The sequence below is a fragment of the Rattus norvegicus genome, chromosome 2, assembly GCF_036323735.1.
Source record: "Rattus norvegicus strain BN/NHsdMcwi chromosome 2, GRCr8, whole genome shotgun sequence".
In the NCBI taxonomy this organism is placed as follows: domain Eukaryota; kingdom Metazoa; phylum Chordata; class Mammalia; order Rodentia; family Muridae; genus Rattus; species Rattus norvegicus.
In genome coordinates this window covers 59,077,561-59,102,224 of record NC_086020.1, presented here as the reverse complement: position 1 = coordinate 59,102,224, position 24,664 = coordinate 59,077,561, and the positions used below count along the sequence as shown (strand labels likewise).

General features: G+C 42.9%; 1 protein-coding gene across 11 annotated transcripts in view; it reads right to left on the bottom strand.

Annotated features, from left to right (window-relative positions):
* Positions 1-5,407: 5,407 nt before the first annotated feature.
* Cplane1 (ciliogenesis and planar polarity effector complex subunit 1) overlaps positions 5,408-24,664 on the bottom strand; it is a 100,699-nt gene continuing 81,442 nt past the window's right edge. For 10 of the 11 annotated variants that reach the window (XM_063281736.1, XM_063281741.1, XM_063281738.1 and 7 more), the window contains 10 exons: positions 21,227-21,311; positions 19,974-20,138; positions 16,906-16,936; positions 15,383-15,514; positions 14,013-14,178; positions 12,341-12,399; positions 11,721-11,864; positions 10,752-10,876; positions 6,766-6,944; positions 5,408-5,846 (listed from right to left, as the gene is read on the bottom strand). In XM_063281736.1, the coding sequence (XP_063137806.1) occupies positions 5,673-5,846; positions 6,766-6,944; positions 10,752-10,876; positions 11,721-11,864; positions 12,341-12,399; positions 14,013-14,178; positions 15,383-15,514; positions 16,906-16,936; positions 19,974-20,138; positions 21,227-21,311 (1,260 nt within the window). In that variant the 3' untranslated portion in view covers positions 5,408-5,672. Of the gene's footprint in view, positions 5,847-6,765; positions 6,945-10,751; positions 10,877-11,720; positions 11,865-12,340; positions 12,400-14,012; positions 14,179-15,382; positions 15,515-16,905; positions 16,937-19,973; positions 20,139-21,226; positions 21,312-24,664 lie in introns of those variants that run through there. The other variant, XM_063281742.1, reaches the window with a different exon arrangement.

Genomic DNA, 24,664 nt, shown 5'->3' with positions numbered 1-24,664 from the left:
CTCATATATTCTCTGGATGTGTGGCCTTCCACTGGAGTGTGCGTAACCTGCTACAGACAACACTCTTGTAGAAAATGGACTCTTTTCTCCCAGCAGCTACCAACTGCATATAGCTCCTTAGCAGTCCTCATGCGGACTGTCTCTCTGCATACTGACATTTGGTCTGTATTGAGCTTGGGCTGGTCTTGTGTTTGCTGTCATAACTGCTGAGTTCTTATGTGCAACAGCTCTGCCATGACCAAAAGACTGTTCCTTGCATTCTTTCCTGCCTCTGATTCTTATGATCTTTCTACCCCCTTTCACAATGGTCTGAGCCCTGGGGTATGTGCAATATATATGTCCCATTTAGAGATGGGCATTCCTTGGCCTTGTGTGGAACTGTTTTAATTACCATCTACTACAAATAGAAGCTTCTCTGAAGTTGGCATGCATTGATCTATGTGCATAGCCTTACATAAGTCATTAGCTAAGTGACCATTGGTTAAATATTATGCCCACTTAGCAGAATAGTAATAGGTTCTCCGCTAGAATTCTTTGGTCACGAGTTCCTGGTGTCAGGCATGGGTTTCATGTCATGGACTGGGGCTTATATTCAACCAGAAAGTGGTTATCTACTGATGTCTGTGCCACTATTGTACCAGTGGGCACGTCTTTCCATGCCAGTCAATAGCTGCCAAGATTCACAGGTTGATGACTACTTTTCTTTAATAGCATGCGCAGTGCCTCCCGGCACCATGAAAGCTAGACCAGTAGGGATGATGATGTTCCCACGTAATTTCCAAGTTCTTTCCATGCTGTGACTCAGGTGCATAGGGACTTTAGCTATAGGTCTGTAAGGTGACTGGGTTTCTATTTTTCAGCTTGTGATGAGTATTAGGAGCATTATGGCTCTATCACAGGGTGAATTCTCTTTTAGCTCTATATATTTTTAACCTTTTACGGAAGCTTCTATGGTAGTAGGTAGTTTCCAAATAACCTTTTTTTTTAGCATTATCTATCCATCCATATTCCCTTTCTACACTGCTTTCTTCCCTGACCCCAATTAAATTCTTCCTTGTCTATTACTCCACTTTAAGCCTTTGTAGCATTCCTTTCTAGCTTCTCTCCCTTAAAAGTAATCCCCATGTAGCCTCTTAATAATTTCTGACCTCTATGAGTATTCCAAACAAAACATACAACTTAAGATTCAAAGCTAACGGGGTTGGGGATTTAGCTCAGTGGTAGAGCGCTTGCCTAGGAAGCACAAGGCCCTGGGTTCGGTCCCCAGCTCCGAAAAAAAGAACCAAAAAAAAAAAAAATAAAAAGATTCAAAGCTAACATCAACAAATGAGAGAAACTGTGGTATTTATCTTTCTGGTTTGAGTTCCCTCACTCAGAATCAGTTCTTCCAGACCCATTCATTTACCCATGGACTTCATTTTGCTTAACTGAATAAACTGTATAAGTATACCATTTTCATTATCCATGCATCAACTGGTGGCTGTCTGGGTATTTCCCATGATCCATTAGGGTATTTTATTTGTTTGTGATTTGTTTTGTATGAGTGCTTTGTATTAATGTTTTAGGAGTGTTTTGCCTATACAGTTAATTGTATGTGCTCACATGTATGCTTGGTACCCCTAGAAAACAGCAGGTACCCTGGAAATATCCATTAAGTAATAAATAATTGTGAAGCATTATGTGGTTGCTGGGAAAAGAACCCAGATCTTCTGCAAGAGCAATGCAATATATATTTTATTTCACCTCAGATTTTATATATATATGAATATATATATTCATTCTTCTGGTGCACATACACACACACACATATATATATATAACTATATATATAACTATATAACTATAACTATATAACTATAACTATATAACTATAACTATATATATATAACTATATAGTTGAACCATCTCCCCAGCCTCAAGGAATTAATTTTTATGGAGGGTGATATAAATTTAGTTTCACTTCTTCTTATAACTTTTTTTTTCTTTTTTTTTTTTTAGGAGCTGAGGACCGAACCCAGGGCCTTGCGCTTGGTAGGCAAACGCTCTACCACTGAGCTAAATCCCCAATCCCTTCTTATAACTTTTTATTGATTCTTTGTGAATTTCGCATCATGTATCCCAACCTCACTCATCTCCCTCTCCCCTCCATATCTGCCCTCCACCCTGCAACCTCCTGCCACACAACACACACACACACACACACACACACACACACACCTTGCAGTGGAAGCTGCAGTTTGTCAAGCAATAGACCATACATCTTTACTTGGTTGCAATGAGTCTCTCGTTTAGATTGAGGCCTCTGGCTTCTGCTATGCTATCAATGCTGGATCCTTCCTAGAGTCCTCTAGGACATCCTCTTGCTGCTCTCTATCACAGAGATCCTGCAGCTTTGGCTCTACAGAACTGGCTCCTTCATGCACTCCTGATGTAGAAACGTCTAGTTCTTTGGAAAGTTATGTCAAATGATGCTTTGCTGGGGCACACAGGTGAAAGGATGCTTGGATATAGCAGACACGTGAAGTGACACTCTGTAAAGGAGTATAAATATGACCCCACAGACAGTGGGAGATGAGCACTGAGCATGGCTTTGCTCTGCCTTGATATTCTTCCATAAAGACATGCATGTGTTGGTTTGCGTTACATAATGTTGTTGAGCTCAACTTGTGATAACGCCGCCATTGAGAGTTTGCCCAAGAATTGCTCATGAATTCAGTAGCCTTGCCTCAGCTCAGTTGGGGAGCCTTGAGGTTCCTTCAGGACTGAACTAGAGCTGCCTGGTGTCTGCCTGCCGAGAGGACTGGTCTGCGGCTGCTGGGTTGTATTTGGTGTTTGCTTCAGGACTCATCTGCTGCCAAAGAAGATCAAGCTCACCCCAAAAGAATACTGCTGAGCAGGCCCACTTCCCCCCACCCTAATAACTCTTCTCTTCCACTGCCTCTGCTGGGTGGTGGGCTAGAGAGGTTGAACTGTTATTAAAAGTAGGCTGCAAAGAACTTATGCCTGCACACCCAGCAGTTCTCTGATGGGGTAAATGTTGGGGTTTAGTGGGGATACCGGTAGGGCAAGTTCACTTGCTCTCATGCCCTTGTGGTCAGCTCTCCCTAGCTCATAAGACCAGGGTCAGCTCTATACTGTGCTGCCCAGGCAAGGTGTGGGGCCTGCTCTCCTAGGCTTACCCCTTGGGACCAGAGCTCCCCACCCCCACTGCTGCATGGACCTGGACCCAGACATGGTCCTTGGTGATAGCCCGGGCCCAGTGTGACCACAGCCTCAGCAGCTTCTCTCTTTCCTTCCAATTTAGTGGAATGTTTTCAAGGCAAAACTTACGACATTCTAAAGCTAATGGCTATCTGTTGTGACAGCTTCTCACTACTGGTTTTTTTTTTTTTTTTTTTTTGGTTCTTTTTTCCGGAGCTGGGGACCGAACCCAGGGCCTTGCGCTTCCTAGGCAAGCGCTCTACCACTGAGCCAAATCCCCAGCCCCTACTAATTTGTTTTGATTTGATCTTCTTTCTTTTGCTTAGTTTTGGGTACAAGCTTGACAGTATTTTTTTTTTTCCAATGACCACCTTTGTTTCGTTGATTCTATTGGATGTTTTTCGTCCTTTCATTGACTTCTACCCTGATCTCAGTGGTTTCTGTGTACTGATTTGAGGTTTGGCTTAATCTTTTTCCAGAGCTCTAGGTCTATCATTCTTTCCTAATGCAGGAACTATAAACTTACCTTTTGGAGATACTTCTGGTGGATTCCACAGGTTGGAGGATGTGTATTTTCATTTGATTCAAAGAATTGTTTTCTTTCTTGATTTCTTGAAAGATTCAGTCTCTGAATAAAGCGTACTGTTTCCTCTCCATGAGTTTATGCTTGTGGGTTTCTCTGGGTATTTATTTGTAGTCCTACTCCATTTCAATCAGGTAAGAGAGAGTCATTTCAGTCTCCTGTATTTGTTGAGCCCTGCCTTGTGTCCTAATGTAGTCTACTCTGGATAAAGTCACGAGGGCTGCTGTGACGCTGTTAGCAGTGTTGGGTAGGATGTACTGGAGATGCTGCTACATTTGACCTGTGCTGTCACCCGACTAGCATATTTCTCTGTTCTGTTGTTGGGAGGACCTGTCAGTGGTGACAGAGGACTACCAAAGTCACCCACTACTACTGCAGTGAAGTTGATCTCTGGACGGATGTCCAATGGCATGTCTGTACAGTGTTCTCAGCTTTTAGTTAACAGTTAAAATGGAGTATGGAGAAGGGGGAGTGGATTGAGAGTTGACACGGGTGAAACAGCTAAAGGAGAACGGTGGCACTGTGGGGGCCCAGAGATGAAGGTTTGTCAAGTGAAAGGAAACAGGGACAGGATGGGGAAGACATAAAGGTGCGGGAAGAAGGGGTTTTACATAAACTGTGGCTTATCACGGAACAAGGTGTAGAAGCAAACACAGCCCAAGACCCTGCCTACGATCAGAAGAGAGGTGTCACAGGTCACAGACGCCAGAGTGCGAAGGAGGACAAACCCTGAGGAAGTGACCTCTCAGCTGAGCTGAGCGTTACAGTCCTCGGATCCCTCTGCCATGACCTGGGCTTGATCATCACCACCGCCCTCAGAACTAGAGGGGCGGGGGAACAGGAAACTTTAGTGTTACGTCATGATTTTATTTTGTTGTGCTGGGGACCACACCCAGGGCCTTGCACACAGTAGGCAGACACTGTATCCTCAGCCCTACAATACAAGCTTATGAAAACTGGTTGCACGCACCTCTAAAGATCGTAGGAATAAAAGTAGTTGGTTATCTCTCCCCTATGTTACATCATGCTCTTAGTTGAAGAACGTGGAAAACATCTGAGATCACAGAGTTAGGGGTTGGGATAGTTCACAGCCTTCTCAGATAATACCACCCCAAATGACGTGTTGGAAGCTCCTGATTTTAGTCATTTTTCTGAAAATTATCTCCCAAACCATCAAGCCTCAGCCCTCTGACGTTTCTAGGGCTAAGATGATCATTACAGGCCAGTGAGGTGGCTCTGCAGGGAGAAGGGGCTTGCTGCCAAGTCTGGTGACTCATTCAAGCACTGGGGCCCACATGCCAGAGAGGACCAACTCCTGCAAGTTGTTTTGTAACCTCACCCACACTAAATCTAAGATTAGTGTTGAATCCCCAGGATTCCCAGGCCCTCGCAGTCTAAAGTGAGTACCCTTGCCTTTCTCCCAAACCTACCAGGCTAGGCAGAGCACAGGCAGAGCAGAGGCCTGGACCCAAGTCCAGGGTCAGTATGAAGGAAGGGGCTGGCTCCTGTCACTCCTTGCCAGTCTGCTCAGCTCAACTGCAGGATTGTAACTGAGTTTTAAAGCAGGAGGAGATTCCCCTATAAGGAAGGGATTTCTGGAAACACAGAGGATAGCAAAGGAAGTAGCAGGTACAATTTTTTATTAGAAGTCATTTAAATATTGTGAAAGCCTGGCTTGACATGTATTTAAGATGAATCACATGCAAACAACCTTTCCTCATAAAAGCAATGTGACTGACACGTGTTTATTTTCCGTCTTGGAATGGTTAACCCAGAGCAGCTTATGGCTGCAGGATGTAAATTCTCATTTCTTTCAGTGTTTCACAGCCTTAGACCACAAAACTACCAGGACCACATCAGTGCCTGGAAAGAGAACGCTATGCAGGTCCTATTGGTCCAAGGCCCAGTGGACAGACAGGTTTTTTTCCTCCACGCTGGCCACCATGTCTTCGATGGCTTTCCAGTCAAGCTTGCTGAGGATGCTGCCCGTGCTCTCAGACACGCTGTCCATGCCACCCGCCAAAGAGTGCTCAGGCTCTTCCTCGTCAGCTGCTGACATGTCCTGTGTGGTGGAGAAACAGCTGTGGTCCATCGGAGAGGTACGGGGATGTGGGGATGCGGTGGTGGTTGTTGAGCAGATCTGCACTGGCAAGGAGCTGTCTCACATGACACATGTGTGGGCATCATCTGACGGGCAGTCGAGCTGGGGTCTGATACCTGCTATACAGTAATCTGTTCTCTGTACTTCCTTTTTAATGAGTAACAATGTAAGTTACGGACAATTTTGATGGCTCAGTGTAGTGTGAAACCCTAGCAGCTGGGCATAGCAAGCATGCCTATAATGCTAGCATTCCAAAAGGGAGGCAGGAGGACCAGAAGTTCAAGGAAAACCTCAACTCTACATCATGAAGCTTGTCTAGACTTCTCAAAGGGAGCTGTGGGAGCAGCAAATCAGGGTGAGAGAGCTAGCTCAGTGGTACAGGTGCTTGCTGCTCAAGTGTGAAAACCTGTGTTTAGACCCCAGTATGCGCAGAGGAAACCCAAATGTGGCTGCGTGCACACAGGATGAGCATGGGGACTTGCTAGCCTGACAGTGCGTCCCAGACAGTGAGCTCCAGGCTCGGTCACAGGCTGTCTCCAGGGAATAGGTTAGGGGGCCTGCACATGGGCACCATGTGTACACACACACCAAACACTCAGACAAACAAACAATGGAGAACAAAAAAGGAGGGAAATGAAAAGACTCCATGGAGTGGGGAAGTCATCCAGATTTCTGAGCCCTCTATATATAAGACAACAGAGGGACCACGATACTTATTTTGGGGAAGGGAGGAAGGCAGTAGAAAATGTTGGAAATTTATCGTTGGGTTGAAAGAAAATGAGCCAACCAAACAAAACCCAACATGGCTGTACAAAATCCCGCCTCAAACAAAACAAGCATGTACACACGAAAAGACTGCAGGGCTTGGGGCAGCGGTTACCTGTAGGAGGGACCCGGACCTGTCATGAAGAATCTTGTGGATTTCGGAGGGCAGAGTCCAGGGACTCACCACCATGTCTTCTCTCTCATCCTCTATGCATGCCTGCTGAACCAGAGGAACCACCCCAACAGCCCCATGGCTTCTCATAGGCTGCTGGCTCCGATATGGAGGATTAGAACCTATAGAGGGAAAAACACACACACACACACAACTCACCAACTGTGGCCCAACGGCCAAGGCACACATCTGTTCCCAAGTATTCAAGCCATGAGAAGTCTGGATGTGACATGGGTGCCAAATTCTCACCACCTCTTCTGACGTCAAAGTAATGGTGATTTCATCTCTAGAGCAGCAGCCGCTAGTGAGGAGACACTGGCTCAAAACAACACGGGAGAAGGGAGAAAAGAGAGCCGGCTTCTAACCATGACGGTGGGCTATCTTCAAGACAGAAACAAAGGAATGGGGGCAGCCAGGCACTTCCTTCACCTGCTCAGGGTATGAATCAGAGTCAGCGTAGGCTGTAAACACCAGGCAAGCCCACGCCGTGTCTGCCAAAGTTACCTTCTCATCTAGACATCATACAATGCCATGCTTGGTGTGATAAACACCATTAGTGACATCTAGGAAGATGATATAAACCAGTGGTTCTCAACTTTCCTCATGCTGCCTGTGACTCTTTAATACCATTCCTCATGCTGTGAACCAAAAAATTATCTCATTGCTATTTCATAACTGCAGTTTTTCTACTGTTCTGAATTCCAATGGTCTTAGGTAACGCCTGTGAAGAGGTCATGACTCCCAGACTGAGAACTGCTGATATAAATGGTTATACCTTCACAGACCATGAGATGACAGCTGTCTTTGATCCTGATTTTACCCAAGATGACCTTGTGCTGTGCTTCTCTCTGGATCATGACTTTCTCTTTGATTTACATGGCCTATACAATCTTGAGTACAACATGACTTTCTGTGAAACACTGTGTAAGATTTTCCTACCTCTAGTGTGATCAAAGCTTTATCATAAATTTTACACACACATAGTAAAATGGTTACAGTATACACTCATGATAAAATGGTTGGTACTATGGTACAATAACTTAACAGTTCACCAGGTGACAGTTACCCATTCAGCAAAACTGAACACAATACACTATTAAGGGCCCACTGCTGTCTACCAACTCTTTGAAGGGTATCTGTCTAGCTACACATTTGCTACTTTGTGTCCTTTGTCTTCTAACCTACATTTCCTGTTCCTTCCTCCCATGACTGTTCCCAGAACTGTCGACTCTGAAACTAATTAATAAATGCTTGGGCAATAGCTAGACTCTGTTGTACTGGTTGGTTACCCCTCTCGGGTTTATGTGCCTGCTCCTCAGAATTCAGGGCAAATCTCCATTTATTTTGAGTGCCGTGTGGCTGGCTACCTTCTTCTCAGTGTCATGCTCTGTCTCCTTCAACATTGCTGGACAACTTCTCCTGCCTATTTCCCAGAATTCCCCTCTCTGTCTCTCTGACAGAACTCCCACCCCCACTCATTGACTAAAGACTATTGACAGGTGACTGCTTTACACCTGCACAAGAGTTTCTCTCTACAAATGATTGTCATTGTCTAGTTTGAGAACCCACATGTAAGAGATCTGTGTGATTTCTACATGGTGTGGCAAGACAGATTCGGTCCTCCCTGTGCTGAGCACTTCTGCAGCCTGCACGTTTCTCACTGACTCAACTTGGTAGGTTGTGTTTTTCTACAGAGTTCTCCATTTCTTTCCAATCATCAAATCTGAATGCCAGTAACATTCCCTTGAGACTCCTTTTATTTCTGATCTTAAAACATTTGAGAGGTTTTTGTTTGTTGATTTTTCTATGGAATAGCCCTGGCTGTCCTGGAACTGCTTTGTAGAACAGGCAGGCCTCAAACTCAGAGATACACCTGCTTCTGTCTCCTGAGTGCTGGGATTAAAGGTGTACACTACACCAGGCAGGGCTCCATCTTGATACTTTGTGTGTTAATGCTTTCCAATGTGAAAGGTGATAGGTCAACAGGAACCCCCACCAAGGGACTAGAGATGGCTCAGCATGTGCTGCTCTTCCAGAGCATACAGGTTAGTGGGCCTTGTATGCACATGGTACGTAAACACCCAGACATCAAGTTATGACTTCTGTGTATAAGGACAGTAGACAATGATCCTCAGTACTTATACAACAGCGTGCCAAACAATGTCCGCCATCTAACCTGAACTAGCCCATTACCTACACAACCTGCAAACCCATGTCACTGGCCCTCCTGTGCCAATCAGCAACAGTCTATCTCAGGTCTCTCAGAGACTGGCTGCTTGCCTACCTCCTCACAGGTACCATCAAGTTCTGTAGAAGTGTGGCAGTTAATAACTTGATGGCATCTACAATCACCCAATAAACTGAGCTCATGTGAACCCCCCCCAAAAAAATTGAAGCAAAAATGCAGGCCTTAGAGGAAGAGGAGAACTAGTTTATTACTAAACTTGTGTCCTTGAGGACTCTGGCAGCTAGAAAGCCATGGACGGAAGCCTGTTACCAGTAACATCCTAAGTTTTAGCAAGACCATGATTAAGGCATCATAATTTCAAAGGCTATATTTGCTTTATACAGTAATTTTTAAAAACATAATGCTGGCCATCCTCTCCTCTCCACCTTCACAGGGGTTCAGAGACTGAACTCAGGTCACCAGGCTCACAGATGCCTTCACCTGCTGAGCCATAAGTAATGTATTAACCTTTCTGTCTACCTACTGACACAGGATCTCACTGTTTCATGTTTCCTGGGCTGAAGTGTTCCTTAACCGCTCAAGCAGGTGGGACTTGCATGTGTACCTCACCAGGAGAGCTTTGTTGTTCTTTGTGATAAGATTTCTCTGTAACAGAGCCCTTGGTGTCCTAGAGCTCGCTCTGTAGAGCCAGGCTGACCTCGAGCTCACACAGATCCGCCTGCCCCCAGCATGGTGGGATTAAAGGTGTGAGTCACCACCCAGCTTAGTTATATTTAACTGCTGATCCTTCCATATTCCTATTTCCCAGGACTGGGACTCTGAGTGGATACCTTCATACCAGATTTGAGAACTGAGTTTTAGTAATATACCTGAAGGCCCAAAGTATGTAGTAGAACTAGAAGATTCCAAGACCTTAACCTTTCTAAAACAAAGTAACAGGTTAACAAAGATAATGACCAGGCATTTGGTCAACTGACAAGGTATATAGGCTGTAATACTTTCCTGTTAATATTGTTAAACAATAATACTCTGTTTACATATAACTATGTTTAAGAAAAAAGTAAAAGCTAAGCTAAGCGGCCATTTTCAGGTAGTTATTCAAGTGTCTCATTTGTCCCTGTAAGGGTCAATACAAAGATGTAGTCAAAGAGTCAGCTGACAAGTGTCGGGCCAACCATGCAGATTAAACACTGACTTTCACTCATCAGAAGACAGATGTGAAGATGAACAAAAGACAGCTGCTGCAATGGCATCTGTGCATGCCTAGCTCTTTAGGAGGCCGATGTCTTCAAACACAAGGAGTGAGGGAGGAGGTCAAGTAGGAACAGAGTGCAGAAAGCCTGGTGTACGGATGTGGCCTTCTGGTGCCCTGAGGAGTGGAGTGTGCATGGAAGTCGGCATGGGTGTGTGGGTCTCTGCAGGTGAGGTAAGCCAAAGCACAGGGCAACACGGTGACAACAAAGACTTGAAATGGGACAAACCTAATTTCCATGAGACCCAAGGCTCTCCTCAGACACTGAGCAGCCACAAGACAGACACGACAGCTCACACTGGGAATCGAGCATGTAGGACAGCAGAGTCAGGATTCCCATTTCACGGGCGCAATGCTGGGATAGCTAAAGGATTCCCAACATTATGCTCTGTTGGAATCAGAGCTTTTACTCTTTATTGAGATTTTTGTGGCTTTTACTAATAAAATAACTTTGGAGACTACCAAGAGCACAGGCAGATCAGGTCTTACCTCGTAGCTGAGATGAGCCGTGGGGCCGCCCCAAGGGTTCCCCCTTACGGAGATGCCTTGATCCGGAAATATGTCTGCCTCCTGCAGGTCTATTCGAAGATAAGTTCTGCCCCTGTGCATTCTCTCTGAAGTAGAAATCATACAATTGTTAACATTTTAGTTTCAAAAACTCTAAATAATAATGACACTGTATTGCCTTAGACATAAAATATTGTTTGTATATCAAAAGTTAAATATTTTTCAAAGAGGTTTTTAGAAGTATCTACCCATTTCAAATCCGCATATAGTCGGCAGCTTATTTAAATACTTACTGTATTTTATTGAGGAAACTTTGATATTCTGACTGAGAATATCTGACTCCCTCACACTAACAGATTTGTGTGTCTCACAGCCGGGACATGGGCAGTGCGCTCTACTCAGTAACCTCTGCCCGCTGACCTATCTGACCCGCTGCAGGTGGACACTGCAGCAGTGGTTGCAGCTGCATGGGTAACTGGACCGGGCAGGACAGGAACAGAAAGAGGTGTGTGGGTGGAGAGGTAGGCTGCATCCTTACTTCACCTGTTTCATGCTTTGCGGTAGCTTACTTAGAGATTTAACCTATTCATGACTTCTTACCTCTTCCTCCGCGATCTACAATTTTGTGAGAGTTCATAATTATGGAGCTAATTTTTTTTCTTCCCTTTATCTAATGGTAACTCCAAGTAGCACAGATAAAGATACACTGAACTTGTGACACGAAAGTGCTGCATTTGGAGCTGGGATGCGGCTTAGTGTGTGTCTACCATGCATAAGGCCCAGCACTGCATAAACAGGGTGTGTAATCCTAGCCATCAGGAGGATGGTATGTTCAAGGTCACCACTGAGCACACACCAAGTTCAAGGCCAACCTGGGACACAGGAACCCCTGTCTCAGTACTACGCTGTTTATGAGTCCTGAGACAGGCCAAGCCCTGATGACTGTCTTACCTCTTTGGAGAGGAGCACTGTTGCCGTCTGCGACCTAAGGGTTTATCTGCAGGTTTGGTTATCTGTACTGAGTCAGACAGCAGTTCATTCATCAGACTGTATGCTTGTGAGATCCGCTGACTATAGTGGTTAGACAGCTGCAACCTGCAGGCAGGAAACGAAATGTCATTCTCTCAGTCCCTCCCATTCACTTCTAGGCGTGCAGGCTTACAAACCCTTCCAGCTTATCAGGTTTCTCGTCACTGGACAGCACAGTGGGTCCCTATGTCCCTGTAGACAGGTGTTGTGGCACACACTTCATGCTCTCTGTACTTGGGAGACTGAGGCCAGCCTGGGTACATAACAACATCAAGGTTCAAAGAACCAACATGGGAATAACAAAATAAGGTGTGTGTATGTTTGGCTTCTGGGTTAGTTCAGACACATATAAATGAATCTGAGCTGGGTATGGGAGAGGGCAGCAGAAGTAAGTCATAAAAAATGAATGGTAATTAATTCAGGAAATATTTAAAAGCAAATACCTAAGCAGCTTTCCTCTTCTTAAAATGTTATCTCCCATAACACCCTGTTTACTGACAGAAAACTACTTTGCCATCTGAGGGCACAGCTCCTGGCCTTACCTATCTTTCTCATGCTTCATCTTCTGTCTTTGCCTGATCTGCCTTGAAGTCATATAAAACTGCAAAGGAAATATCCAGTTAGTTCATTATTGTCCAGTCCCAACAATTAAGCACTACACATTCTTCTGATATTTACAAAGGTGCAAAAACCTGTTGTAGTTGAGAAAGTTTCCTCTCAATGTAAACTGTAATCTTAGATTCAAACACCATGAAATTAGCACTTAGATGACTGAGGCAGCAGGGTCATGAATTTCATGTTAGCCTTGTTTCCAAAAACCTAGTGCATGACTTATTTTCAAAATTTATGCGTTAGGGCCAGCAAGTAAAGACATTTCCTGCCAAATCTAAAGATCCAAGTTTGATTCCTGGGACCCATATGACAGAAAGAGAAAACCGATCTCAGAGCTTGTCCTTCCTCCCTGACGGTTTATTAAGTCTATGTCTGGTTTGTATATCTGACTGACAGGGAAGGTGGTATCAGCCAGAGCCCATTGTCAGTGGAAAGGAGAACACAGACACAGGTCAGGAGTCTGATTACATACTTCAATAGGCTTGAAAGTTCCAGTGGTGTCCCCACTTTCTTAAGTAAGGATGTCTTGCCTATGCTATGGCGACTCAGTGGTTACTGACTGCTCAGCCAGAGAGTCCTGTGTATTTCCCACACCCACACGGCAGCTTCCAACCCTCAGTAACGCCAGTGCCCGACGACCCAGTGAGCACCCGGCAGGTACCTGACACACACGCATGCATGCGGGCAAAATGGGCACGCACATAATTTAAAAAAGAGCGTTCTACTAATAGCACAGGCTTTCTCCCAGAGTCAAGTAGGTGAACTACATGCTTCACATTTGTTTATTTGTATGTATCCATGTGTAGATATGTGCATACCATGTTATGTGTATGGAGGCTGGATGACTTGTGGTAATCAGTTCTGCATTAATCACTAGGCCAGTCAGAAACCACATCTCTAAAAGAGAATTCTTTGTAGAGAGCATTTATTATGCATACTTGTTTGTGTGAATGGCACACAGGAGTCAAAGTGCCCAAGGCGTCCCATGGCACTAGATTACAGGGACTGTGCTCTGCCTGCGATGGGTCCTGACAACCAGACCTGACCTCTCTGCACGAGCAGCACCTGCATAAGTCACTGAGCCATTTCTTCAGCCCATACACACTCTACCATTGGATTGCACCCCAGCCTCTGAAGAATTTAATCCACTTAAAATAACTGTAGTTCAGGAATATTTAGAATTTGCCAGATTTTCATTTAGTTTTATGAAGCAGATTTGAGCTCAGAATAGACGTTTTCCTAATGAAATGGTTTTGTGGTACTGTCGCTCTTCTCTCTAACGGTCCTCGCTGTTTTATTTAGCTGAGTTCAGCTATCAATGAGTCCCAATGAAAATGAAGAGGTAACTCCAACTAGCCACCCTGTCAACCTCTTTGTTTAAAACCACAGAGCCTTAATTAGCCTGACACAGAAAACAATATTTAAATCTGTTAAATAGAACACAGTTTGCCCAATATACCAACACACTATGCTCAGGGAACTGATTAACTTCCATTTCTGCTCCATGAAAAAGGCATCTAAATTACATTCATCTTCTTGAATATCTTCCAGAAAACACCCATGCATTTCATGCGAGCTCCTTTCCTGAGACCCTGGACTCACTGGGCTGCTTCTGGAGCAGAAAGGGTCGTGCTCACGCCCCCTCTTCTCTGCCAGCTGATCTAAGTACTCGGCCATCCGCTCCTTCCGCTTTCTTTTCATCCAGACTTTAATCTCTCTTCTCTCCTCGTCAGTTCTCTGGGGGCGTCGACCAGAAGGATGCTGAATCCTGAAAAATAAGGAAGGATCATGGGCTTGCAGATGCTTGCAGATGAGCTCTGGAAGAACATGGTGCCATTCTGGAGGACACTACATACTCCTGCTTTAGTCAGCCTCTTCTGATCATACAGCATTCAGATAGGGTGGGTCACAGTCATCTGAACTCTACTTTCAAGGGGACCTGAAGGTTCTGGCTTCCATGGGCCCTTGCATGCACATGTGCACATACCCTGCTCCCTGACATACATACATACACATAATTTAAAAAATTTAGGGGCTGGAGAGATGGCTCAGAGGTTAAGAGCACTGATTGCTCTTCCAGAGGTCCTGAGTTCAAATCCCAGCAACCACATGGTGGCTCACAACCATCTGTAATGGGATCTGATGCCCTCTTCTGGTGTGTCTGTGGATAGCTATACTGTACTCATATAAAAATAAATAAATCTTTTAAAAAAATTTAAAAGTCTTTTTTGTGCTCTACTCTTTGGTACTTTTTTGAATTTGATTGTAATGCACAGTATTTTTGATAAGTTAATAATGCAATTGAACTAGGAAATTCAATCCTACATAATCCAATTAAACTTTACTAACTCTTTAAATTCTACTTTGTGACAGTCTCTGTCTAGACAGCCCAGGCTGGGCTTGACCTTGACATCCTCCTTCCACCTTCCTGGTTTGTTATGTCACCACACCTGACAGGCTCGCCTACTTAATATAAGCAAGCCTAGAAAACAGGGAAGCATAAATGGGACAGTCAGCCTTGATTTCATCTAGAAAAGACTGAGTGGAAAATGAACTTTAATGTTCCACAGAAATGCTATTAAAAATGTAGCCAAGGATTTGATCAAGCACCATGAATCAATCATTAGTGACGTCTGTTGTATGTTTAGCACAGTGAATCCAGGGGAAAGCTCTGACACACTCAGCTAGATAAAACAGCTAGTGTGATGTTAGGGAGAAGAGCAACAGCACATGCGTACCAAAAACCATTTCACTAGGAAAACATCTATTCTGAGCTCAAATCTGCTTCATAAAACTAAATTTATCTGGCAAATTCTAAATATTCTTGAAGTACAGTTATTTTTAGTGGATTGGATTCTTCAGAGGTTGGGGTGTAACTCAATGGTACAGACCCTGAGATGTCTCAAACACACATACACACACACACACACCCAAGGTCCCATGCCTGGCATGAATGCACTTCCACTGATTACCTGGATATATTTCTAGCTTGATACTCTGTTAAGCCAAGCTCATGGCTGGACACTCCCCTCTTAGTTATGAGGTCATCAATGATGTCAGCAATATCTGTCAAGCCAGTCACCTGGAGTTGATCTTCTGAAACACTTGCAAATAGAATTTCATGAATTTAAGTTTGTATCTGACTTAATCACATTATTCTTACTCTTATTTCTATAATTCTGGGTTCACTAAGTAGAAAAGTCTGGTTATAGTGATTTCACAGATGCTCTCAGAAAATGAGCTCTAAGCCCAGAGGAAAAAATTTTAACAGTTCATGTGAAATAGTCCCAGACTTCAAGAAAGTAGCAAAATGGGTTGGAGAGATGGCTCAGTGATCAAAGGCACTCACAGCTCCCAAGGGTCTAGCACCTGCATCAGGTGGCTCACAATGACCACAGGGTCCAGAGATCCAAAGCCTCTGGCTTCAGTGGACACTCGTGCACACACCCACAAACATTAAACAGCAACAGAGTAGCAAAACTTGGGCTGGAGAGATCACTCAGCTCAACAGTTAAGAGCAATGGCTGCTCTTCCAGAGGACTTGGGTTCAAGTCCCAGCATCTACATGGTGACTCACGACCATCTGTAACTCCAGTTGCAGGGGATCTTTGGCCTCCCTGGGCACATGGCACTCAATTGGTGCACAGCTATACATATAGGTAAAACACCCATATACATAATAAAAAATTAAAGTAGCAAAACCCCAATATACCCTTACTCAGTTTCTGCAAATCTGGTTACCTGAAATAATTTTCATCTTATATCAAAATCATGGACTGGCCTATTATTAACTAATCTATATAACAGATTATTCTAATTGTTCCACTCATGTCCCCTTTCCACCCAAAGTCAAATATGGTAGTGGTATAGCTGTCTTGACGTCTGTCTTCTCAAATCTAAAACAATTCCACCTTTGCATTTTTCATGACCTTGATGCTTTTGAGAAATCTTAGCTGGCAGTCTTATGAAACACCCCTTGGTATGGACGCCTCCCTTCTGCTCATGGCTAAACCATGCTGTGTTGGCCAGAACAGCGCTATACTGATGCTGTGCTCAGACAGGTGGTGCTATGTTTCATTACAAGAAACTATGGGTCTTAACTGCTGTATCTTAAGATGTAATGTAAGAGAATGCAGCCAATACAGTATATTACATTCTACTCATTTGTATTAAAATAGCAAAGAAATGTAAACCTTCCCCGGTCTCCTAAAATACCCATTCCCAATGGAAATTTATAATATTTCTTTAAACTACGAAAAAGTGAAACACAAAAGTTCACATTTGGCCAGACATGGTAGTGCATGCCTTTAATCCCAGCACTTGGGAGGCAGAGTCAAGGAGGTCTCTGTGAGTTCAAGACCAGCCTGGTCTACAAAGCGAGTCCAGGATAGCCAGGCTATACAAGAGAAATAAACAAGATTCATATGAGCAACAAAATTTCCATAACACATAACAACACACATTTAATAAAATCATGAACTCTTAAAAGATTTACCTTTTGAATAATTCCTTGCTGTTATTCACACCTTAAAAAAAAGAAACACTATTGTTTATACAATGATTTAAGTCAATGATCAGAATACACTGTATGAAATTTTTCATTATTTTAAAAAATGTAGCATTTGTATGTGTGTACTAATGTGTGTACAAGCACATGCAAATGTGTGTGCATGTGTAGAGCCTAGAGGTTAACACCAAGTGCCTTCTTCTATCACTCTCCGCCTTACTCTATGAGACAAGATTTACCTTGAAGCTGAGGCTGGCTGGTTCGACTATAGAGGTCCAGCAAGCTCATGGACGCTCACATCTCTGCCTTTCAGACCTACTGAGCCCAGCCTTTCATGTGGACACCACAGATCCACACAAGCATGCTTGCACAGTAAGCGAGCCCTATACCTACTGAGCTGTTTTCCCAGGCCCCGGGCCAATTCTTTAACTTCAAGTCCTAATCAGATATAGAAATTATTTAACCAGAATGAAATCATTTTATGTCTAGTATGTGTGTGTTCCTTTATATATATGATTTGGTAGTAATTATTACCTACATTTTTAAAGATTATTTTTAGCTTATATGTATGAATATTTTGTATATACATATATAAGTATACTATGTATGCCTGGTACCGAGGGAGGCCAGAAGTTGTTATCAGACAAGCAGATATGGACTTACAGGCAGTTGTAAGCCATCATATGAGCTTAGAGAACAGGACCAGGGTCCTTGGCAAGAGGAGCAAATGCTCTTCATCACTGAGCCATTTCTCCAGTCTGTGTTATCTACATTTTTTTCTGTCTCATGTCTATGTAGAACACATTAGAAAACACACTCTTCTTTCCTTTGTACCTTCATAGAGTGATAGAGTAGAAATTAGTCAAAGAAGACAGGACATCTCTGACAACCTGAAGAGAACATGTACTGGAAACAAGTAATTTCAATGTAGAAGCAATCTTCTTAGAAGATCTGTATCTTCAATAAAGAGAAGAGTGTTCTGACATCTCTTAAAATTTTTCCTTGTTAAGATCTTATTAGATTGGCTAAATTGTCTCTAAAACTTATATAAGCATGTGTTTCAATACACTATAATTTTGGGTTTTTTTTTAAAGAATATATTTTATTTCTTAATTCCCAAGTTGAGGATTTTTCTTTGTGAGAGATGGGGTCTTATGTATCCCAAGCTGGTCCCAGACTTTTTGTGTACAAAGGAAGACGTGAACTTCTGCTTGCCCTGCATCTGTCTTCTGAGTGCTGGGATCACAGGCATGTACTGCCTCAGCTGCATTGTGTGGTGCTGGAGGCTTTGGGCATACAAGGTGACATTCCACTCCCATCCCCTCAGTGTAAGGATTTGTCTTCATGCTTAAAACCTGGCAAGTGTAAAAAAATTTTTTTGAGGCAGGGTCTCCCTTATGTAGCCTTGGGTGTCTGAGTACTCATTAATGTAGACCAGGCTGGCCTTGAACTCACAGAAATCTACCTGCCTCACAAGCACTGAGATTAAAGGTGTCTGCCAGCATGTCTGGCAAGTGTGAATTCTTAATAGCAATCAATTAAAGGAAAAGTGAAATGCTTTACATAAATCTAAGATGATGTCAGTAGTAATAATACCTTGCTTATTTTATAGATTTCCTCTTAGGAGAAAAAGATATAACTGAAAGACAGGGTGCATTAAAGACATCTTGTAAACTGTATGTGGTGGTGCATCCTTTACTCCCAGCACTTGTGAGGGAGAGGCAGGTGGGTTTCTGTGAGTTCAAGGCCATCCTGATCTGCAGCATGAGTTCTGGTTGCAGACTTAATCCTAAACAGTACCTATAAACCTGGACAGTTAGAAAAGTAACTTGTGAGAAATGAAATAGATGGCTTTTTGAAGACAGGGTTTCTCTATATCCCTGGCTGTCCTAGACTTGCTCTGTAGACTAGGCAAGCCTTGAACTCAAAGATCCACCTACCCCTGCCTCTCAAGTGCTGGGATTCCCAGCTATTATTGACTTGTTTTTATTTTATGTGCATTGGTGTTTTGCCTGCATGTGTGTCTGTGTGAGGGTGCCAGATCCCCTGAAACTGGAATTACAGTTATGAACTGTCATGTGGGTGCTGGGAACTGAAAACGGCCCTCTGGTAGAGCAGTCAGTGCTCTTAACCACTATCTCTCCAGTCCCATAAAGAACACGTTAAAATAGTTATTCTAACTCCATTTTTCAACCTTCCTTTGGGACTGCCTTCAAAAATGGTTAAGCAGAATTCATCAGTGTAATTCTCCATTAACCACAATTCTTCATTTTAAATAGTTACATTAAGTCTGCCATCTTCTTCCTGCATTCTTTAGGAATGTTATAGATATTTCTAAAATTAAAATCCAACCCCAGTCAACCAATTATTTTCCATTAACTTTTTTTTTTCTAAATGGAAAGAGAGAAAACTCCAAGCTATTTGAAGCTCTTTTGACCATGACAGTGAGGAAATGACACTATGTTTTTACAAGAGGCCAGTCTGGATGGAGACTCCTACTTAAGGCATTGAAATTCTTATATTATTAAAAAAAAACACAATAATATGATTTCTTTTCAAGTTTATGATCATGCATTAAATATTAGAGGGAAATATTTTAATTTATCCAGGTGCCATGGCTCTGTAAGAAACGCCTGTTATTCATGACTGAATGTCCCTGTAATGATGATGCATCTCCGAATGACATCAGACAGTGGCTCTACATCTATACAGCCTCAGCTCCTCAATGACAATAATGGCGTTCCTCCCTCACCTTCAACCTTACAAAGGAACTGTGCAGGAGACACAGTACATGGCAGGGGCCCAACAAGTAGCCAACAGTACTGTTACAAATTAATTTTAAAATTCTAATTAACATCTAATTTTTATAAAATTAAATAATACTAATGACTATAGATGGTTTGAAGTGTTTATGACTTTTTATATGTTGAATGGCATGCTTTAATTTTTCTTCCCTGAAGTGAATGTTGTAAAATTCACAAAGCTTTATACCTGTACCCCTCCCAGGTAGAGTTTGGTAACCCTTTAATGCAAACATTAAACATGAAGAACAGTACCAGGAGAAGTAATGTTCCAACCCACAGAGGAGCAGGCAGCAGACCCTGCAGAAGGGCATGTGTAGGCTTTCTGGCTGGAATGATCTTCTGTTACTGAAGACTCTGCCTCTGAGGCCTCCTCTGTGTTGTTTTGATCTTCCACATCCTCTGGAGTCTGAAAAGACACTAATCCAATGCAGGCACACAATTAGAAAAATACACGGAGGGAAAAGGTAAGAAACCACAGCACAAACAGATTGGGAAACAAAGTCTCAGCTACTGAAGACAGTCACCGCTCTGAAATATTGAGCTGATGGACAAGGACGACAGAGAGTAGAGTCAGTGAATAGAAGGCAGGTTTGAAGAAGTACTAGTGAGTACACCACTGAGCCCCAAAGACGAAGAGACTGTGAAGTGTTAAAAACACACACACACACACACACACACACACACACACACACACACACACACACACACACACACACGTACAAAACAAACAAAACCGCCACAGGGGGTGGGAGATGGCCCAGCAGATTTGCTGCCAAGCACGAGAACTTCAGTTGGACCTACAGGACTCACACAGGAGAGCAACAACTCCTCAGGCGGGCCTCTGCCCTCCAGGTGTGTACTGCCTCACCCCCAAGCAAATAAATAAACATGTCAGTTTAAACAGTTAAAGAAATAGAACAAGGTCCAAAACAAACTTATCAGCATCTTCAGAACAGTGGAAGGAGACGAAATGGCACAAACCTCCCCATGTTAAATCTCTACGGGGAGACTCTGGTAAGGTGTAAGACAGAAACTCATGCCTGGACAACGGACCAAAAAAGAAAATCCAGTAAAAGGCAAATTGTAAAGCAACCAGAGGTTTTAAAGCAGCAATTAGACTACAGCACACAGGCACTGTAAACTCAACCATTCGAGAAGTCAATAAACACTGGGACAATGCCTTTCAAATAATGAGGGACGTACTTGAGTCAGAGAAAGGACAGGGATTCCACAGTGAGCTGTACAGTAAAGCTATTTTCAAAGATGGGGATAGCTCACCAGTCAGAGACTTGCAAAGAACGAATAATGGAATGTTTGCAGATACAGACCCAGGATACACATACCTGGTACACACACACATTTAGGCAAAACACCCATACAACATAATGTAAACATAAAGAAAACATAAAAGATTAGGTGTAGGGTGGGGAGCAATGGCTTCATCTCCCATGTAGGAAGGAGTTTTTTTGAAGTATTTTGATGCCAGACCTAGTACCAACACAAACCTTCAGAAATGCTGATGGCTTTTGAAGCTAGTAGCTTTTCAATTTCAGGGCGAGAAGATAATCCAACGTGATCCACCAGTCCAGCCTACAAAAGAAAACAAACACAGCAAAACAATTGTTGAAATGTTAAATTTTGATAATGTCAAAAATATGCACAATTCTATGTACATTTTAAGCACTTTAAATAATACAACAAAAATGAAAGAAACACCAGAAAACCTAGTCTGAGGCTAGTTGGAGAACAGGAAAAGGAAGTTTCTAGCTAGTTATAGCCAAACTGATGTGACATCTCACAAGGATTTGGAGATGACTTTATCTGGTTCTGTAGTAGGAGAGAAAGTTAGCCACCACTGTGACAGTCTTCTACATTCACATGAGAAAGAAAGTCCAGAGACTGAGAGATTTCCACAGTGCCAGTCATGGATTTCAACTCCAGTCCAAGTGAGTACTTGTTCATGGTGTCCTAGTCCCTTGTCTCATCCAGGTCTGCAAGCTATTTTGTTAAACTTGGCAAATCAAAGTGTTGGTATTTTAATTAGAGATGAAGGAAGGAGGGTAATACAAGGAGGTAGGAGGAAGAAGAGATAAGAAACATTACAGATATTTTAAAGTCATAGGGAAACATTTCATAAGCTTACTTAAGAATACATATATAGGTGTGTACATATAGACACATGTATCTGGCTTTTTACTTTATTATTATTATGTTTAATTGGATATTTTCTTATTTACATTTCAAATGTTATCTCCTTTCCAGGTTTCCCATCCATAAACCCACTATCCCAACCCCCCCCTTCTTCTATGAGGGTGTTCCCCCACCCAACCACCCACCTCTTCCCACCTACCCACCCTGACATTCCCCTACACTGGGGAGTCCAGCCTTGGCAGAACCAAGGGCTTCTCCTCCCACTGGTGCCCAACAAGACCATCCTCTGCTACACATGCAGCTGGAGCCATAGGTCTGTCTATGTGTACTCTTTGGGTAGCGGTTTAGTCCCTGGGAGCTCGTGTTGGTTGGTATGTAGCTCTTATGGGGTTGCAAACCCTTTCAGGTCCTTCAACCCTTTAACTCCTCCAATGGGCACCCCATTCTCAGTTCAATGGTTGGCTGCTAGCATTTGCCTCTATATTTGTCATACTCTGGCTGAACCTCTCTGGAGACAGCTATATCAGGCTCCTGTCAGAATGCACTTCTTGGCATCAGCAATATTGTCTGGGTTTGGTGGCTGTGTGTATATGGGCTGGATCTCCAGGTGGGGGAGGCTTAGAATGACCATTCCTTTAGTCTCTGCTCCAAACTTTGTCTCCATATCTCCACTTATGAATATTTTTGTTCCCCATTCTAAGAAGGACTGAAGCATCCCCACTTCTTGAGCTTCATGTGGTCTCTGGATTGTATCTTGGGTAATCTGAGTTTTAGGCTTATTTTCCACTTGTCAGTGTGTTTTGGGTTACCTCACTAAGGATGATATTTTCTAGTTCTATCCATTTGCCTAAGAATTTCATAAAATCATTGTTTTTGATAGCTGAGTAATATTCCATTGTGTAGATGTACCACATTTTCTGTATCCATTCCTCTGTTGAAGGGCATCAGGGTTCTTTCCAGCTTCTGCTATTATAAGGCTGCGATGAACATAGTGGAGCATGTGTCTTTGTTGTATGTTGGGGCATCTTTTGGGTATATGCCCAGGAGAGGTATAGCTGGGTCCTCAGGTAGTTCAATGTCCAATTTTCTGAGGAACCTCCAGACTGATTTCCAGAGTGGTTGTACCAGTCTGCAATCCCACCAACAATGGAGGAGTGTTCCTCTTTCTCCACATCCTCGCCAGCATTTGCTGTCACCTGAGTTTTTGATCTTAGCCATTCTGACTGGTGTGATGTAGAATCTCAGGGTTGCTTTGATTTGCATTTCCCTGATGACAAAGGATGTTGAACATTTCTTTAGGTACTTCTCAGCCATTCAATATTCCAATGCTGAGAATTCTTTGATTAGTTCTATACCCCTTGTTTTTAATAGGGTTATTTGGTTCTCTGGAATCTAACATTTTGAGTTCTTTGTATATTTTGGATATAAGCCCTCTATCTGTTTGTTGTAGGATTCGTAAAGATCTTTTCCCAATCTGTTGGTTGCCATTTTGTTCTATTGACAGTGTCCTTTGCCTTACAGAAGCTTTGCAGTTTTATGAGGTCCCATTTGTCGATTCTTGATCTTAGAGCATAAGCCATTGATGTTCTAGTCAGGAATTGTTACCCAGTGCCCATGTGTTCTAGACTCTTCCCCACTTTTTCTTCTATTAGTTTGAGTGTATCTGGTTTGATGTGGAGGTCCTTGATCCACTTGGATTTGAGCTTTGTACAGGGAAATAAGAATGGATCGATTTGGATTCTTCTACATACTGACCATCAGTTGAACCAACACCATTGCTGAAAATGCTATCTTTTTTCCACTGGATGATTTTAGCTCCTTTGTCAAAGATCAAGTAACCATAGGTTTTGGGTTCATTTCTGGGTCTTCAATTCTGTTCCATTGATCTATCTGTCTGTCTCTGTACCAATACCATGCAGTTTTTATCACTATTGCTCTGTAACACTGCTTGAGGTCAGGGAAGGTGATTCCCCAGAAGTTCTTTTATTGTTGAGGATAGTTTTTCCGCTATCCTGGGTTTTTGTTATTCCAAATGGATTTGCAAATTACTTTTTCTTCCCCCCCCCGGCCCCCCCCCCCGAGCTGGGGACCCAGGGCCTTGCACTTGCAAGTGCTCTACCACTGAGCTAAATCCCCAACCCCTGCAAATTGCTTTTTCTAACTCTATGAAGAGCTGAGTTGGAATTTTGATGGAGATTTGCATTGAATCTGTAGATTGCTTTCAGTAAGATGGCCATTTTTACTATATTGATCCTGCCAATCTAGGAGCATGGGAGATCTTTCCATTTTCTGAGACCTTCAATTTCTTTCTTCAGAGACTTGAAGTTCTTGTCATACAGATCTTTCACTTGCTTGGTTAAAGTCGCACCAAGGTATTTTATGTTATTTGTGACTATTGTGAAGGTTGTCATTTCCCTCATCTCTTTCTCAGCCTGTTTATCCTTTGAGTAGAGGAAGGTTATTGATTTGTTTGAGTTAATTTTATACCTGGCCCACTTTGCTGATGTTGTTTATCAGGCTTAGTAGTTCTCTGGTGGAACTTTTGGGGTCACTTAAGTATACTATCATATCATCTGCAAATAATGATATTTTGATTTCTTCCTTTCCAATTTGTATCCCTTTGACCTCCTTTTGTTGTCTGATTGTTCTGGCTAGGACTTCGAGTACTATCTTGAATAAGTAGCTCATAAGGCAATTGCTGAAGAGTCTTTGAAGAAAGGCTGTCAGGACTACTCGGATGCTCAAGATTCATTTGGACATGTCCAAATTTGTGGGTTTTTTATCACAACAGC